Source organism: Macaca nemestrina, chromosome 8, assembly GCF_043159975.1.
Source record: "Macaca nemestrina isolate mMacNem1 chromosome 8, mMacNem.hap1, whole genome shotgun sequence".
Lineage (NCBI taxonomy): Eukaryota > Metazoa > Chordata > Mammalia > Primates > Cercopithecidae > Macaca > Macaca nemestrina.
Window position 1 is genome coordinate 6,758,278 of NC_092132.1, and position 19,170 is coordinate 6,777,447.

General features: G+C 46.8%; 1 protein-coding gene across 3 annotated transcripts in view; it reads left to right on the forward strand.

The window, feature by feature from the left end:
* The window catches only part of LOC105488274 (collagen type XXII alpha 1 chain), a 327,347-nt gene extending 308,177 nt beyond the window's left edge, over positions 1 to 19,170 (forward strand). For all 3 annotated transcript variants that reach the window (XM_011752157.2, XM_011752158.2, XM_071067774.1), the window contains exons 57-64: positions 1,420 to 1,491; positions 3,098 to 3,133; positions 5,703 to 5,747; positions 8,560 to 8,739; positions 10,481 to 10,547; positions 13,182 to 13,364; positions 15,872 to 15,949; positions 17,969 to 19,170. In XM_011752157.2, coding sequence (XP_011750459.2) covers positions 1,420 to 1,491; positions 3,098 to 3,133; positions 5,703 to 5,747; positions 8,560 to 8,739; positions 10,481 to 10,547; positions 13,182 to 13,364; positions 15,872 to 15,949; positions 17,969 to 18,156 — 849 coding nt within the window. In that variant the 3' untranslated portion in view covers positions 18,157 to 19,170. The remainder of the gene's footprint in view (positions 1 to 1,419; positions 1,492 to 3,097; positions 3,134 to 5,702; positions 5,748 to 8,559; positions 8,740 to 10,480; positions 10,548 to 13,181; positions 13,365 to 15,871; positions 15,950 to 17,968) is intronic.

Genomic DNA, 19,170 nt, shown 5'->3' on the forward strand with positions numbered 1-19,170 from the left:
CTTGTGGCTCACATTACAGATTGTCCAGCCTCTGTCCCTAGATACGGGTTTGAGTGGTAGAAATAAGTTGGAGGTAAGAAGCTCCATGGGGCCCTTTTTTAAGGTTTAAAGTACATATGATCATACTCTTGGCTCTTTGTTGACTATAACCTTAGGCATCTATGGTCTACATCCATAGGCACCCAAAACAAATATTTTTTTAAAAAAATGTTTAACGAGGTTGTAGGGTAGAAGTTTGATGTTTCCAGAGGATGTGAGGACAAGGTCAGACCGAGCAACCCTTATCACCTCGAATGACAAAGTGTGCAGCATGGAAATGGAGGTAGGGACGGAGGTGGGAGACAAAAAGGATCAACAGGTAGGTAGCAGAGAGAGCTCAATGGGCAGGTAGTAGAGAGAGGGTGCATACCAATTGGCAGAGTCCTGGTCAGCTAGATAGCAAATACAAGATTTGGGGTTCAGTCCTGGTAGGTGGGGAGACATGGTGGGGAAGATGGTTCCTTAATGGGTTCTAGGATTGGATGAGAAAAGCTCCGGCCACTAGTCTCCTTCCAATCTAGTCGTCTTGTATTTTTAGTTGCTAAAATTGGCCACCTGACTCAGAAGGCCACCTGCAAGGTGTGAGTCAAATGTCAATAGTATTGGACAATGGGCTGACCAGGCCTTGGTACTTCGGATACTGCAGTGACCAGTGCATCTCAGTTTGTGAGGAACTTTCCCAGTTGGAAAAATCCTGCATCCTGGGAAACCTACTGGTTCCAGGCAAACTGGGCATTTGATTACCCTAGCAGAGACCCTCTTCTTGTTGGACTAGGGACAGCTATACAAAAGGAATCCAACTTCCTAGCAAATATAGTGACCTCCCTCAGGGGCTATGGTGTGAGACCTGTTGCTGCTGGTGAGACAGAACAGAGGAGGTGGGGTTGGGTCATGAAACTGGACCCATCACCTCCCCTGGTGCAGAGTTGATCCTGGAAGTACTGACCCATGCATGATGGCTCCCCAGAAAAGTTGAAGTTGAAAGATTCCCGAAGTCCTTTCCCAAAATGTGATTCTACCAAGTGAGCTTTGGCCACCTCATGGGCAGTGGTATGCCATCTCACTAGAGCACTCCTTGGAGAGCTCCGCACATCTCAGGGTCTTTGTTAAATATCTGTCCCAGTTTGTTTTAGTTGCTTCGAATGGAAAGACCCTCGGCTGTCTACAGGGAGACTTCTCATCTTCTTCCCCTCCTATGACAGCACTACCAGGAGTCCCAAGACCCTGTGTCTTTTTCTAACCCATGCCCCTCCATCATAGGAGGATTTGTGTGTTGAGTGGATGTCTCAGGCCTTTTGATTTCAGAGTGGTCACAAGGTTTCCGAATCTGCTTGAGTTGGTACATGACCTTGAGGAATTAATTCTGTTTTTTCTTTGCAGGGCCAGAAAGGAAGCAAAGGGGAAAATGGCAGCCCAGGACTTCCTGGCTTCCTGGGTCCCCGTGGGCCTCCGGTAAGCAGAGAACCCCAATGGAACCCAAGATACCTGGCTCCAGGTTGTGATGTTCACGTGCAGTACCTTCCCTGCCACCTCCTGTGTCTTCAGTTCTGTCTGCTCAGGCCATGGTGACCTGGTGTGGAGTCAAAGTTGCATCACAGTTTATGAGACAGTGGAGTGCCCCGAGGTCACACCTGCATGGGAATCTCAGTGCCATCACTCCTTAATCATGAGATCTTAGGAAAGTGTTGTAACCTCTTATGCTTTAGCTGTCTCATTATTCAAATGAGGATAATGACAGCATCTACTTCTGAAGATTAAATGAAATCATTCATATAAAGGGATCAGCAATGGTTCCTGACCATTGCAGGTGCTCAGTAAATACAAACCATTGTAATAATGCATGTTGTGGGACAATGGTGTTGATCATGATCCTAGAACTTGAAGGACGCTTGGAAATAATTGTAAAGGTGAGCAAGTTTGAGCCACTGGGTGAGAACACGTAGGTGATTTACTCAAAGCCACGTGGTAGGTTTGCGCTCCAGCTCATCCTTGAGTCAAGGTCTCTTGATGGCTTAAGTTAGGGGGAAGCTGTAAGGTAATCTTTGCCAAGTTTCTGGACAGAGAGATGCTAAGGGATTCAAACATTTCCAAGTGGAGCCCTCTGGTGTCATCCGCATATTGCAGTCCACTGCTTGGACTGCTGACCGGATGAATGAGGCTTGCATGCAACATGCCAGAGTAGAGAGCTTGCCCATGTTCTTGTCCATCCTCTCCAATTGAATTCTGACTCCTCTGCATGCCCCACTGCCAGCCAAGCCCAGCCTGTTGGAGGTGGTAGCCCCTCTTACCCTTTTCTACCATGCTGCCCAGGCTTTGCATGGTCCCATTCACTGATTTTTACATGGGCCTATGCACTCCCTTGCTAAAGGCCAAGTCTCCTTCTCCATCCCCTTGTTAATAATGTGCTGCCACTGAGCAGCCAGGCACCCACTCCTATGGATGCCCTGTAGCAATTGCTCCTGAGTCATGATAAGAATGGGGTGCTTGTCCAGCCCTCACTACATGCCTGCTGCTGCCCAGTGTGCTTTAGGAGAACTAACACATTGATACCTCACAGTAATCCTTGAGGCAGGTGCAACCACTGTTCTCATTTTACAGATGAAGACACTGAGGCACAGAGAGCTTATGGAAGTTGTAGGAAGGTTGTTTCAGGTCACAGAGCCAAACAGTGGAGGAGCCAAGAATTGAACCTGGAGCCCAGTGTCTTATTGGCTTCTTGTTTCATACATTGTGAGCCTACTTCTGAGAGAGGCCTCCTGACCACAACAGGACTATTTGTAAAACTGATATCCTGGAGGCCCTCCTGGTGGAGTCATACCCATCCCATTGACAAGGAGCTCTTAACCTGTGGCTCTTCTTCCTAACCTGGGGCGATTTTTTGCTTTCCCCTGCACAGGCTGGCCAGAGAGCCTGTCTGGGATGTCCTTGGCCAGATAGACCATCGATTGTTGTCTTTGCTGGAACATGACTTGAATGGAAATGTCAGTTTTAAAGACCGTCTTAGTACTGACATTGGGCTGATGCTGCAGAGCCACTGATATTCTGTTCTGTTTTCCAGGGAGAACCAGGAGAGAAAGGAGTCCCAGGCAAGGAGGCAAGTATCCCATGCCCACTCACCCCTTGGCAACCCTTTCCCATGGATGGGCAGTCTATGCAGGCTCAGGCCCTCGGCTTAGAAGGGCCCACACTTGCCTTAACACTATCTACCTTCACTGTTTTGAAATCCTTAATGCCTTTTGAACAACTGGCTCATGTTTTAATTTTGCCAGGAGCCCCACAGATTATGTAGCCGGTTCCGGGGCACCATCTTGATATGTCTGTTTCATTTGTTTATCCCTCAGCATCCAAGCTATTAACAAATCCTGTCAACTCTGACTTCAAAATACCTGTTGGTTTTGTCCAGTTCTCTCTGTCTCTGCCCCTGGGACTCTAATCTAATCTGTCACCTGCTCTCACTTGAACACTGCAGTGATCCCCTTATGGATCTCCCTTTGTCCAGTCTTGCCCCTCCACAGTCTTTCACCCAGCAGGCAGAGGGTCTGCAGAGCATAAGCATATGGAGACGCTGCAGTACAACCTGCAGCTCAGCCCTCCCCCTGCTCTCTCCGTGGAATCAGGCTGCCGCAGTCCCACCACTCCCCTTCTTCTCTAAGCTCCAGTCACTGGCCTCTTAGCTCCTGAGACATGCCAAGTTCTTTTCCAAGGGCCCACTTTTCCCATGCTTATTCCTACTCACCCTGAGGTCTCAGCTGAAATGTTCCTTTTGCCGACTTTCCTTGACACTGAAGCAAAGCAGACCCCCCACGATGCTTGGTTTTAGCACCCTGCTCTGTTCTGCTGTAGCCCAGGAGACCAGCACAGACTAGATACCAAAAATATTTGATGAGAGATGAACAGAAGAATGATTGAATGCAGAGAAAGTAGGTCTATGGAAATTAGCTTCTCCGTTTCAAAGCCTGCATCCTCCCACTTGAATGAGGAAGATGCATTTTTACTCTGTGCCTTTGGGTCACGTTCTTAACTGCGAGGAGGTGGTCACTGGCTTGAAACTGAATCAGATAGCTTCATGCTTGGAAAGTGTTTGCTCCTCACCTCAGCCACAGGGTGCCACTCACTGGGTGTATCATCCACTCATTGCCCAATCACTGTTTCCTCTGCTGTCTGGATTGAGGTAAAGAGGAAATACCTGTAGCTCCCATTTCTGAATGTGCATCGGCCCCATGTGCTTGTACTTGGGCTGCTGCTTAAATAAATTCTCTCTGAACTTCTCAAATAAATTCTAGGCTAAGCAGGCATCGTAGGTCTTCGAGATCTGATCTAGCTCTCCCCTTAGAACGGGAGCCTCCTGCTTCCCCATGCTCAATATGTCTCCATCTTCTCCCATCCAAGGCTTGGTCCTCACTCTTCCACCCATGTGGATTGCCTTTCCTGCCACTTTTTGTTGTTCAGTTTTATCCAACTTTCAAGGCTCCATGCTTCCCAACTTACAGATTCACCCAGGAATACTGAGGCAGTTTTTGATAATTATGTTACAGAAATTAAATCAGTCTGCCTTGTGTTAGAATCAATTCCTGCCCACCTCCACCTCGTGGACAGGCTGTGAACTCTGTGAGAATGAGGATCATGTCTTATCCCTGTCCTCTGCATAGGTCTCAGGGCTGAACATGGCACCTGCATGAAAGCGATGTAGTGAATGTTTCTGGGGCTGAAATAGCCAGGCTCAGAGGAGGTCAAGAGTCCTCTCTTTGACTTTCTTCTCTTCAATCTATCAACCAAGTCTATCAACCAAGAGATGGGACAAGAGCCCCTGGGCTGAATTTCCTTTCCCAATATCAAGCTCTGCTTTCCAAATGTGTGCTGTCTAAGAGGCAGGCAGACAAGCATACCTTGGTCATCATATATGGGGAGAAAGACAGGTGTCAGCTGGCAGGAAAGTAACCCATGCATGAGAATGGACACTGGCCAGAGGGATTAGCCAATGCTTTACAGAGGAGATGGCAGAGGAGCTGGGGGCAAAGGGGCAGGAAAGAGACATTCCAGGTGGAGACCGTGACAGAAGCAGTGGGCACTGTGGGCTGTGTCCTTTGTTCCCTGATGTGACTGCCCTCCAGGAGGGGGTGGGGACTGTGGGAACATAGAAGAGGGCCACTTCTCTAAGTGCTGGGTGGTCAGGGGGCTTCCTGAAGAGGAGACCTGCAGGCCAGGTGGGAAGTAGGTGTCTGGACAGAGAGGTGGGGAGCATGCTGCAGGCACAGGGAAGACAAGGAACAGAGGCCATGAGATAGCAGAACTGTCTGTCCCTTGCACTAGAGCCATCCAGGGCAGTGACAGCCTGTTGAAGACAACAATTCGTGCAGGGCCTCCTGGGCATGTTAAAGGGAGTGGGGTTTATCCCACAAGAGGTAGGGGAGGAATCTGGAGGGGCCAACCAGGGGCTGGTGCCATCAGTCAAAGGTGGATAGTGCCAGGAGGAAAGGAAAGAAGACGCAGTGTGCCACCCCCACATAAATCAGAGGGCATAAATCAGAAAGGAGCCCTCGGGGGACCTTATCTCTTGAGGATCCCTTGTCCTCAGCATGCAGGACTGTGAACAATATCCAGCGAGGCAAGGACACCAGTGCAGAGGGTCTGGGGCAATGACTGTCCTTGCTTTCTCCTTGCAGGGGGTCCCTGGGAAGCCTGGAGAGCCTGGATTCAAAGGAGAAAGGGTGAGTGGAGAGAGCACGGGCACCTTGAACACGCCGAACGTGACCTTTGCACAGTGGCCACGGGATGTTGAGCCTGGCCTTTGTCCAAAGCACTTAGTAAACACCCGCCTGGATCACGCCACCTGTCGTGATTTTGTTCACTTTTTCCTGGATGATCACCAGCCCCACAAAGGGAGGTTCTTTTCCTCCCAGGATTGTTTGTACTTGATGTTATTATTATTTTTTTCCTTTTTTCCTTTCTGGTTATTAGTTTAAGGACTAAAATCATCACAATTAGAGATTCAAAAGCAAGCCTTGGGAGACATTGACAGATTTCTTTCTCCCCATGTGCGAATGCCCGCCGAGATGGGCTCGGCTCCCGAAGTGCCAATTTGCCAGGAGCCAAATTTGTCGCTGGAGGTGACAAGGGAACAGATTTTCCCATAATGAATTGCCTTGGCATTATACTCAGAAAGCCTTTCTTTACATTTCATTTCTCCAAAAAACAACAGGGGAAAATACTTCTTTTTTCTTCTTTTTCTCTCTTTTTTTGCTGAAGAGCCTGTGGAAGGCGGACGCGTTCTCACACTCACGACTGCTGCTCCCTTTGGAGGCTTTCTGTGTCTCGTTTGCCCACAATCCTGCGTTTGGTCAGCCTCACGCTGTCACACTGTTGCACGACAGGGACACGGACGTCCCAGGCACCCCCAGCCCACCCCCGCTTGTTTTCCATGGTCCTGAAAAGAATTTATCTCGGCTTTCTTCACAAGTGGGGTGGGTGGGGAGCCGGCTGGCTTCTCCCACAGCCAGAGGAGTGAGAAAAGTGGGGGCAGAGTCTCAGGGATTCTCCCCCTTGGATCTTCCTCCTGTCTCCTTCCCATGACTTTGATTCCTCTATCCCGTGGCTGTTGGTTCCTGAGCGACGGAGCCAGGGACATGAGGGACATGTGGCTGAGAAGGCGTTGACGTTCCCCCCTGCCCCTCCGAGAATGCGACTCAGGCACCCGTGGGAGCTATTGGCGCAGGATATAGGCTTGAATTTTGGTTGAGAGCCAAGGAACTCAGACCACCAATGGCATCTCTTCTTTAATACCGAATCAATACGCGGAGAGCTTGCCTTTTGCCTGTTAAGTGCTTTCATGGCACATTGCCAGGGAGCCATTAGACTACCCTTTTCTTTGTACTCTGGGAACATTTGAAATATGGGACAAGTGCTGTCACCACAAAGTGATTGTGAGACATTTAATGAATAGAAAATGCTGTACCACACATGAGATAGGGCCTTGGCATCCGGGTGTACAAATACCAGGACTTTACTAGACCCCTGAATTCAAGATCACTGACAGAGATTGCAACGTCCTGTGAAATGCATCACACCTGGAAAATTGAAGCGACTTCTTTGGATCTGCTCAATTGTTATTTTTGAATTCATTGATTTTGGGTTATTGTTGAAATAGTAAAAGCAGTACAGGTACATTGTTCAACAGTGAAAACCGCAGGACAAGTGAATGCAACGAAAATGATGTGCCTCTTCTATCTCACCCCTTAGCCCCACCCGTCTCCAGGGTCTATCACAGTGCTTTTCCTTTTTATCTTTTCAGAGGGAGTCTGTGCATACAGAATTGTGTGCGGTGTGTGTTATAAATGTGCATTTACCTTGTATTTAACCCCCTCCCCACTCTGAGCATATCATACGTTATCTATTGTCTCACTCCTTGCATTTTTCATGTAAGTGCCTATGTTAGAGATGGTGTGGTGACTGTACCGTTTTCCTTTGCTGTGGCTCTGGGTCATGTTGTCAGCCATGCCACACATTTACAGTTACCATATGGTGTCTCTTCTTTTTCTCCCTGAGCCTCCCTTTCTCTGCTACATCCCAGCAATGGAGTTCCATTATCTCCGAGGCCATTAATGTGGGTGCCATATTTTCAGACCAACCAACCATTTGAACTTGCTGGTCAAACACACAGTAGCACATAAAGGCGGAGGACTGGACTGCCCTGGGCTTGCCATAGTTACTAAATCATTGGTCCAGCACTTCCAACTCTGGGTCAGCTGTGGGGAGAGATGAGCCCTAGGCAGTGTTGGAAGCCATTGGATAATCCTCTGTGAACTCCCTAGAGCTGAGAGAAAGGAGAAGGAGATGACCTGGGAGGGAGTCACCTCTGTTGAGAGAGGACCACTGTCTCTAGAGAGCAAAACCAGGCCAGAAAGGGGTCAGCAGCTCCACCATCAGTCTCAGTTGCCAGGGCCAGCCTTCTCCAGGCAGCCCGAGGAGCTGCACTCTTGGGATTAAGAATAGGATTGGAATTCTGCAATCAACATTCTTATCCTGTTCTCTATAGACTAGCTGTGTGACCATGGGCTGGTGGCTTTCTATCTCTGGGCCCTGCATGTTTTCTTTTTCTTTTTCCTTTCTTTTTTAAAAAACAGAGTCTCACTCTGTCACGCAGGCTGGAGTGCAATGGCATGATCATAGCTCACTGTCGTCTCAAACTCCTGGCCTCAAGCGATCTTCCCACCTTGGCCTTCCAAGTAGCTGGGACTATAGGCAATTGCCACTGTGCCTGGCTAGTTTTTTAAAAAATTATTTTTGCTAATGATGGGGTCACAACATCTTGCCCAGGCTGCCCATGTTTTCATTTGTACAATCAGGATGGTGCATGTGATGGATTCTGGGGCTCTTGTTACCCCAAGCCACACATGGGCCACCCAGGGCCAAGGTCTCCCTTTCAGTGATCTAAGAGGCAGACTGGGGGAACCTCTTTTGCAGCCGCATGGGGTACAGTTTCCAGCCCTGAGACACATGCTAATATGCTTCTCGCCTCCTTAGGGAGATCCTGGGATCAAAGGTGACAAAGGACCTCCTGGTGGAAAGGGCCAGCCTGGGGACCCTGGAATCCCAGGCCACAAAGGCCACACAGGCCTGATGGGTCCCCAAGGACCACCTGGGGAGAACGGACCAGCTGGACCCCCAGGGCCTCCAGGCCAGCCAGGATTTCCAGGACTGAGGGTAAGGATGCTGGTACGGCTTTGGACTCGGGGCTCCTCGGGGCCTTACAGGGAGCCAGGGAAGTGTGTGGACTTCAGAGGCACTAGGCTACAGATCCCAGTCTTCCAGTGACTGAAGGTGTGACCTGGAGCAGGCTACCTTTCCTCTCTGAATCTGCCGTTCCTTGTCTGCAAAAAGGAAAAACAATCCTCTTCTGATTTATGATGATCAAGTTAAATAATGTGCCTAGCTTAAGAAATGCTCAAAAATAGTCCCTCTTCTGTTCAACCCTCTTCCTCAGTGGTAATGAATCCTTAAGACTTCATTTCTTGGGCTGTAGAACTCTTCTGCCCAGGACCTTGTGCAAAAGGCAGTTGAGAAGACACCCAGTTCCCAGGGGTCTGAACTTCATTGTGGGATGGTTCACCATCCATTTTGATGCCTGGCTTTGCCACTCTTGTATCTGCCAACCTAGAGTACTCCTTCTTCCCCCTGCATCTCTCTTTTTCCAAAGCTGGGAACAAGGGCTTATTTAGAGTGATGTTTTTTTCTTTCTTTAAACATCCTTTATCCTAGTGGCAGAACTTTCATTTACACAATCTCGTGACACAGGCATACATGGGCTATAAAAAGATAGACGCAGAGCTCCCCTGGTGGAGGTCCATGTGACCACCCCTTCCTGCTCAGCAGCCCATATGGTCTTCTGGAGACCCTTGTATTTCTCAGAGCCCAGGTCTGGATGACCTCCATGTCCCTGCCACTTCTGATGCTCTGCAGTTGCGTCAGTTCCTGGTGGCCGTGGTCAGCCTGGGTTTCAGCTGCCCTGAAAGATGCCAGGCAGCCAGAGTCTGTCTCTTGGCCAAGTCAGTGGAGAGGCTGGAGCACTCAGCTGGCTTCCAAAGCCCTCTTGGAGCTTTGCCAAGTTCTACCAGTCCTGCTGCTATGGGCAGTGATGAGAATTCTGGGACTAATAGAAAAGATTCTTGGTCAGAATAAAAGAATAAGGAAATGGAGTCTATCTCATGCCAGGTATGGGGCTACAGAGATGAGCACAGTAAGACCCCTGCCCTTGAGGGGTAGACACTGCCCTTGAGCAGTCAGACAGGAAGGGACCAGCTCTGTACAGCTTGAGGACAGCTCCTCTAGGTTCTTCTAAGAATCACATGCCACTGTGTGAGCTTGGAGACAACACTTGCTCCTCTGGTTGGCAAACTCATCAGCTTCTGTGGACCAAGCACCAGAACTTGGTGAGAAAGTTCTTTAGAGCCACAGTGGACCTAAGCAGGGAAAACCAGACCACAGGAACCAGAGTGGCCAAGTAGCCAGGCAGAGGAAATCCACACGAGTTCACATAGAAGGCAGCCTGTGGGCTATGTCCGAAAAGTGAACACAACTTTGGCAGGGAGAGATTAGGGGCCAGATCTCCCAGGTCCAGTGCTAAGAAGGGAGTATGAGTGGAATTAATGGGCATGGTGGCTTGATCAGGAAGGATATCCAGTGAATAAGCTGGAAGGGTATGGAAGGAAGGACAGCAGTGGCTTGGAGAGCCCAGAGTCCGGGTTGCTGTGTAAAATGGGATGATGCTGCCTGCATAACAGAAGGGAGGAAGGGATTTGAGACATGGAAAAGATTGGGTTAGGAACATGTGCTTCCCTGTGTGGGTATATACCACCTACGAACTTCCTGGCTTCCTGAGTCCTCGGGTTCTTAGGTGGCAGAAGTTACTGGGAAGATGAATGACTCCACCTTCCCTCCCTCCTAGGGGGAGTCTCCATCCATGGAAACCCTGCGTCGGCTTATTCAAGAAGAGCTGGGGAAGCAGCTCGAAAGTGAGTATCTGGACTGTGTTACGGTCTTGCAGAGAAGAGCCCAGGAAGCAGTCCTTTCATTCAGACTTGAATGCCTTTGCATCCTGGAGTAAGAAAAGCACTTGACTGGCAGCTCAAGTGTAGACTAACAGGGTTGAGGAACACCCTGAAGACTGTCTGTCCTTTATCTGACACATACGTTCTCTAGGACTAGTCCTTCAGCTTTCCCTTGATTACCTCTAGTGAAGGAGAGCTCACTATCTACAAAAACAGCTCTGCTATGATCAATCATTTATTCTGTGCATTGAGCCACTTATCTAGTCTGTAAAGAATTTTGGTTATTTACTGCTATGAACCTCATGAAACTCACAGTCCAGAGGAGGAAGTAGATAAACAAATAGACAAGATGATTTTAGTAAAGTCAATAAAAGTTCTTAAATTTTATTTTTCACGGCAGGCATTAAAAGAGGACAGATGAACACACCTAAGATAGTTCAGAGGCCAGGGAGTGGATTAATGAAGGCGTCCTGGAGGAGGGGCCATGTGAGCTGCAAGCTGAAAGATGAAATGCAACCCCAGGTCTATGGAACAACATGTGTGAAGGCCCTGAGTGGGGCAGGCAGGCCTAGTGCTTTCAAGGAACTAAAATCCTTTCAGTCCTGTTGCACTGACTCATTGTTACGTCCCCAGGTCTAGCATGTGCCTGTGCGTAGCAGATGCTTAGGGAGGGGAAAGTAGGAGGATGGTAGTAATCATGCCAGCATGTTGGCATTTGCCAAGATCAGGTGAAGTTCTCAGCACTTGCAAGTGTTAACCCAAAGAAGCCTCCAAACAATCTCATGAGGCTCATGTAATTATTGTAAGAATTGTTAGAAGCAGAATTATTAGGGGCTAAGTAACTTAAGGTTGATGAGCTGGGAAGATCTGGCCAGGATTTGCACCCGGGAAGCCTCACTGAAGGTTCTGTGCTCTTCATCACCAAACTGTCTTGAACAACAGCCATTCCCATTCCCTCTGCAATGGGAAGTTAGAGGAGAAGAAAGTCACACAAGATCTTGTTGCAGCGAAGAAGAGAAATCCATAACTACTTTCCAGGCGCACAAGGACAAAAGGGGAGGGCACGTTTATTTACATGATCATGTCTCAGTTATTTTGCACCTCCCATTGCGAGATTCTGTGCTGGGAGCAAGGACACAGCTGTAAACAAGACGGCCCTCCTTCCTGTCCTCTTAGAGTGTCCAGGGGAACACGGTTCATTTCCATACAGGAAAAAAAACATGGTCTTTTTCCTGTATGGAAATGAGGGCAAAGGACTGTTTTCTGGAGCACACATCAACGAGTGGGTGCTGGGTGGGAGAAGGAGGCGATGAGAGGAGGGAAATAAGGACCAGATTGGTGGGTACCATGGGTAGGTGGTGTTCTGAGGTCTCATGTGTGTAGATCTCTGAGTTCTGCCTTCTGAATGTTGGATTCATCAGTGACAGAAATGGCCTTTGCTTTTGGGGGATCTCTAGCCCAAGAGCAGAGACAAGACCCCTTTCAAATTGGGTTGGGTAGAGAATCTGCTGGGCTAAGTCATTTCTTCCAAACAGGCCTTTGAGGAAGGAGTATCCACTCCACTTTAAAGATGACAAAATCAAGGCTCAGAAAAGTTGAGCAGTTTGTCAGGTTGCAGAAGTGGACCACCTGTCCTCCTGCCACCTTGTGATAGGAGTAGTAGAAGGGAGGTACTCTGGGAAGTGATCAACCAGGCAGTCAGAAGAGCCTGACTCTGCCTTGGTTTCCCTGTCAAACGCCAGGGGCCTTGGGTAGCCTCCCAGCCTCTGGTCTTGGTCACACTGTCTGCAAAATAGCAGTTTGGGCCTGATTACCTGTGACTGCATGGCAAACAAAGACTGCCCTTGGTGGCCACCAGATGGGCATATATCCCTGTCCCATTGAAAGGCTGCCAGACCAGCACTGGACCTCTGGGTCTTTAAATCAGCTCTGTCATATTAACATTTTAGATGTATAGGATCTCCAATGACCATCGTGTCCCGCCCTTTAGCTTATAGATGAGGAATTTGACATTGGAGAGGAAAAGTGACCAACATAGCTTTGTGTAAGCCACTTATCTCCTCCATCCCAGCGTCAGTTTCCCCAGCTGACCATTGCAATTGTTACTACTGCTACTGCTGTCCATGCTACTATGGCTTCCATCATTCTGCCCCTGGGGTAGCAGCCAGCATCTCCTGAGCACTTAGCAAGTACCAGGCACTATTCCACATACATCATCTCACGTACTCCATCCTCATTCCAGCCCAGTGGGGTAGGTGCTAGTTCATTGTCTCCATTGTATGGAAAGGGACACCAAGGCTGAGAATGGTCAAGTAGCTTGCTCGAGGCCACCTGGCTGGCCGTGGCAGTCCTGGGATCCCAGCCTAGGCAGACCTGCTCCAGGGTCAGTGATGGTCACTACTGATTAAGTCACCCCATGGCCAGCCACAATCAGAAGGTGCCCATACAAATGCTGCACATATGCCAAGTGACGTGTCATCGATATTGTTTCTGCAGCTATTATTGGCCCCTTGGTTCTGAGTTGGCAGTGAGTAGCCGTCCTGTCGTATGTCCACTATCCATTCTTCATGAAATGCCTCTCTTCTTCCTACTCCACAGCCAAACTCGCCTACCTCCTGGCCCAGATGCCCCCAGCGCACATGAAGGCATCTCAAGGCAGACCCGGGCCCCCAGGGCCCCCTGGAAAAGATGGGCTTCCAGGTCGGGCCGGCCCCATGGGGGAGCCAGGTCGTCCTGGGCAGGGTGGTCTGGAAGGACCCTCTGGACCCATAGGTCCAAAAGGTGAGTGAAGACCTGGAGATGTGCTCCATGTACTTCTGGAAGGTAGAGAAGGAACACGGCTGGGAGGTGGCACTGCATGCATTATTCATGCCACTCTCACTGCCTGTAGCTTGGTAACACCCAGAGTTTTCGCATCATATAATTTTATCATATGCATAAGAGGCTTTCATACTTGACATTTCTACAAAATTATGCTTCTGCTAGGAAGATTGAATCAGTTCCCTCCTACTTTCTTGTTCTCTCTCCATCTCCGCTGCTCAAGTTTCAGGGAGGTAAACAACATGCCTCCTTCTTCCCCTACCGAGTTTAGCACTGAGGAATCAGACATTTCATCTCAATGGAGATTAAATGCCAGCCTTAAAATTGGAACAGAGCAGCTGTTAACTGCCCAGGTCTCAAGGCAGTGACTTATCAGGACATCAGAGCTCCAGCCAACAGAAGGTCTCTCTTTCAGAGGGTGGAGGCTGTACCATTTAACTCATCACACAGTGGCAAACAGGTCAGAGCACTTACTCTCTCTGCAGGAAGACAGATGTGAGAGAGAGAGGGGAAGGATTAAAAAATAAATTTAAAAAATTATTTTTTTAACAAATAAAAGTTTTGTTTTGTTTTTTTAATTTACTTCAAGTTCTGGGATACGTGTGCTGAATGTGAAGGTTTGATACATTAGGTATATATGTGCCATGGTGGTTTGCTTCACCTATCAAACCGTCACCTAGGTTTAAAGCCCCGCATGCATTAGGTATTTGTCCTAATGCTCTCCCTCCCCTTGACCCCCACCCCTCAACAGGCCCCGGTGTGTGATGTTCCCCTCCCTGTGTCCAAGTGTTCTCATTGTTCAGCTCCCACTTATGAGTGAGAACATGTGTTGTTTGGTTTTCTGTTCCTGTGTTAGTTTGCTGAGTATGATGGTTTCCAGCTTCATCCATGTTCCTGCAACAGATCTGAACTCAATTCTTTTTAATGGCTTCATAGTATTCCTTGGTGTATATGTACCACATTTTCTTAATCCAGTCTATCATTGATGGGCATTTGGGTTGGTTCCAAGTCTTTGCTATGGTAAATAGTGCTGCAATAAACATATGTGTGCATGTGTCTTTATAGTAGAATGATTTATAAAAGGTTGTTTAAAAAATATTTGATCTACTTTTTAAAGCTTGCCTGCTTTCAAATAGCTTATACAATTAATAATTTTTGAATAAGGCAATTTCAAATAAAGATAAAAGACAGGAGACCAGCCCATAATTCACTCCTGTGCGATTAGGAGTAAGTGTGGGGCAGGGAAAAGAGCATGTGGTGTCATTTTAGCTGCTCTGGAGTGACTTGTTGGGGTTAGGGAGACGGATGCCTCTAACATTGTCCTCTTTTGATCTCCCATTTTCTTACTAATTCTTAATTTGTGTATCCATTTCCTATAATGTTTCTCCTACTTGAAAGGCTTTTTGTTAAATTTGTATATTCTAGTCCTACTCATATGATTTCATAAAACAAAATATATAAAATAAATGTCAACAAGAAAGCATAAAGCATAGAGAACATCAGATTGTGGCAGAATACTGACCAAACATAATTATTATAACAATGAAAGTGAATGGTCTGAAGTCCCTGTGAACCAGCAGAATTTCAGTTGGGGTTACAAAAGAAAATATATTGCATGCAGCAGATATTCTGGAAACAATATGGCAAAACAAGTGATTGATTTAAAAAACAAGGGTGAGAGACAGTTTACTCCCATCTCCACCATCTTCATTCAAATATGATCTCAAGTGTCCTCCCAGGGGAAACGGATCACTCTGTCTCCTCTGCGTGCGTGGAGTGGTTTTTAAAATTCCTATGATGGTACTTATCGCACATTCTGTTTCATACTAGAATGTTCTTCGTGCCCTATTTTATTTCTCTTATTAAATTTCAAGCTTCTTGAGAGTAGAGCTGTGTCTTACTTATCACTGCACATGCCTATGTGAGTGTTGAATTTGTTTATATATCATCCCGTTTCTTCCTGATAAAAGTTCAGGTACAATGCTTGGAAATACAGGAAGCATGGACGTATAAGAGGGGATACATGCGGACTTCTGTGTGTATGGCATATGAGAGAGAGTGTGTAGGTGTGTACATTTGTCTGAATGAGTCAGTATGTGTATATGAGTGTATGTATACAGTTGTCAATATGGTTTGAATATATATATATGTCTGTATGGAATTGGGTAGATGTGTGCTTGAGCAAATGTTCATATGTAAATATGCGTTTTTAGGAGGGAGTGTTTGTTTGTTTTGGTGATTCCATATGCATATTTCTGAATGTGAGTGTGTGCTGGAGTGTGTGTGTGTGAATGAGTATGTGAATGGGAATTGGGGGTACTGTGCGGCATGAGGGTATGTACACAGGGTGATTTAGACTGGAACACTGCAGCAGCCCAGTGTTGCACCTGGACATCCCGTTGCAGGATGTCCAGTTTCTGTTGTCCCCGGGGGTCTCCACCATCAAAAGTGCATGTTTTTCTTCCCAGGTGAGCGAGGAGCCAAAGGTGACCCAGGTGCACCTGGAGTTGGCCTCCGAGGCGAGATGGGACCCCCTGGCATCCCAGGTATGACTCATTCTGGAGGCTCAGGGGTAGGGTGTGAGCTACCTGGAGACGCAGCACTCCTGCCCGTGGCCCCCCAGGACTCAGCAGTGAGTGGAGAGGAGGGGTTAGGCTCTACAGATGAGGAGGAGACAGAGATCACTTACTTAGTTTCATTAAATATTTCTAAACTACGACCTTCTTGACTTACTAAGAAAACTATAGTGTATTCTATGAATTGTTGAAGTGTGTCCTATGAATTTAAAGTTTCATGAAATGGTCCTAGAGAAAGCAAAACAAAACAAACAAAACAAAACAAAAACTGACTTGGGCTAAATCAGGAACTTCTGGGGACTATGTTTCTCTTTCAGACATTTCTGGTGCACATTCACTATCGTAAGTGCTGAGGACTCACATTTTAAAATGTGTCTATTTTGTTTAACCTAGCACTTTCGAAATTCACTTGAAAGAGGAGTCCTTTTTCTTTCACTGTGCAGTTGTTAATATCCCTTTAGCACTTCTCAGAATATGTTTTGGGAAATGCTCAGCCAGTGGTAGGGTGGTTAGCTGTCCCAGGGCTGAGGTCGTTTCTGGGACCTGGGAATTTCAGCTTTAAAACGAAGACATGACTTGAGAAAACTGGGACAAGTTGGTCATGCTACCCAGTGGCCATGTTGGAAGATCTCTACAATGCAACAATAATCACATTCCAAAATGAGGTGTATAGGTAGAAGGTAGAAGAAATTTGACTGTTGAGGCTTCTATTTTTTATTTAACTTTAATTTATATGTTTGCCTGAGGTCATATCTGAATATTGATCTTATAGAGAATTTCAATTTTAGTATTTATACCTTCATGATTTTCCAAATTTTCTAAAGTGGATATTTATTATTATTTTCCTTAGAGAAGATAATTAGAAATACATTATAAATATTTATTTTTATGGCTCACCTATTTTCAAATAGCTTGTAATATTAAGAGTAACATTTAAAACCAGGCAATTTCAAATCAAGAGTAAATGGCCGAACAGAAACCATTGAAAAGGAGGAAGTAACTGTACCAATGTGGAAGTGAGATAATTATCACATTTCAGTGGCTCTTAGCCCAAGGAATGAATAACACTGAGGCCTCCAAACTTGATCTAGGCAAGATTATAGATTAAATAGCTATTACCAAAGCATTAATAGAATTAACGAAATATCTACCGATCTTTTTAAGTGAAAAGTTTACTTTGTGTTTATTTTATATCAGATTTTCTGATAAGATGATTACTAAGACTTAAGAAGGGATGTCACTACTAGGGTTAAACGCAAGACTTAGCACTGACCTTCCAAGTTCCCAAAGCTAAGAAGAAAGATAGGTTGATTATATATGATGTTATGATGTTACTAAGTGAAGGGACAGAAGTTTGTCTATAGGCAGTATTTTCTGGATCTCAATTTTGGACTATTTTAAGTGTCACTTACTTGCATCCTAGATGTTGTCTTTGGCCATGGTTTTGCAGAATAGCTTAATGTAATCCAAATATGTGGTTCAAATTTAATGTGTAGATAAAGCTGAGAAAATAGAGATTTGGGACAAGTTGGATGTTGAGTAATGGAATGTCACCAGGTGTCTCTAAGGTCATGTGAATTGGGGCTAAGGGTTAATGATTAGGACTTGGTGTCTACTCTCCATTCAGACACGTTCCCTAGACCCATGTAAGAACCCAGAAGGCCAGGTCTCTCATCTGACTCTTCAGTGGAAAACGTATACCCTACCTGGTCTCAATCTACCCTTGTTTCTTTCTCTCCAGTGGTACCTGGATTACTATCCCAGGTCCAATAGTTAAAGCAACCCCTCCTTCTGCATATTGAGGTGCTCCTGCTACCTTGTGTTTATGTGGACCACTCTAGTTACTCAGAGCTCCCAGACCTTGGGGATGTTCCATCTGAGGACGTTTCAGGTCCTGAGTTCATAGTGAATGGAAGCTGTGAGGTCAGGGCCCATCCCCTCCCAGAAGGATCTTGAACCACCTTCTGTTTCTTTTGCTCCTTGGGCCAGGTCAACCAGGGGAACCTGGCTATGCTAAAGATGGACTTCCTGGGATCCCTGGCCCTCAAGGGGAGACAGGACCAGCTGGACATCCTGGCCCCCCAGGACCCCCTGGTCCCCCAGGCCAGTGTGACCCTTCCCAGTGTGCCTACTTCGCCAGCCTTGCTGCCCGGCCAGGTAATGTGAAGGGCCCCTAGAGGACTCTGGAAAGCCGGAAGACTGCAGTGGATTTCTGAAACTTGAACTCGGAGCCCAGTGGGAAGCCAGAGGTCTTGAAAGACTTCAGCCATGTGTTCCTTTTTTTTCTTTCTTTTATTGTTTGCTTTTTGTTTTATTTTCTTGAGAGACCTCAAAATTATTAAATCCAACAGATGCTGCCGGTCGGTCAGATGATTATTAATATTATTCTTGTTGCTAATTATTATTATTATTTCATATGCTGATGCTTTGTGAGTTCTTTCCCACTCCTTTGAAGTTGGGAAAACTTGATTTATGGGGCAGGAGATCGTTTCTTCTTTCTTCTGACAGCCCCCGTCTGATGTGTAACTGCCCATTTTAAGGAAACTCTTGGTGCTACAAAACCCTGATCAGACACTTGACAAATTTACCTCTTTCTTCAAAAGAAAAACTTTAAGAAAATGAGTCAGTGGGCTTCATTGTCAGTCATGTCCAGAGATCACCCAGGGAGAAATAATACAAACACTACCGCTGTCCAGAGAGGGAAAAGAAGCAGGAAGAGAAAGAATTTGCAACCATGAGGAATGTTCCCACCTCCCGATGGGACGTGCATTTGGAGAACACAGAATCAGCCCTCAGGGTGCACTCCAGCCATCTCAGTGCCCCGAGCTCACAGAAATGAAATAATGTCTGTGGTTGGCAATGGCTTTGTGGGATCATATGTCTTGGCCAAAGATGGGAAAACCCATGTTGAAGAGGCAGCCCTTGAGAGTTGATTTGTCTTCTAAACTGTGGGTAAGGCCCCTTCAAGTTCCTCTTGTTGGTTTCAATTATATTAATTATAAAACAAGTGGATGTGGTGACCATCCACTTGTGTTCCCTAATGGTGGGCAGTTGGCCAGAGCACTGAGCAGAGCTGGGAAATTTGTATCTCCAGGGCTCTGTCTCTGAAATAAATGGCATCAAGTTCATGTGTGTATGTGACATGCCCTGCGCGAACAGGTGCTCAATAAATCCAAGTTTCCTTCTCCTGA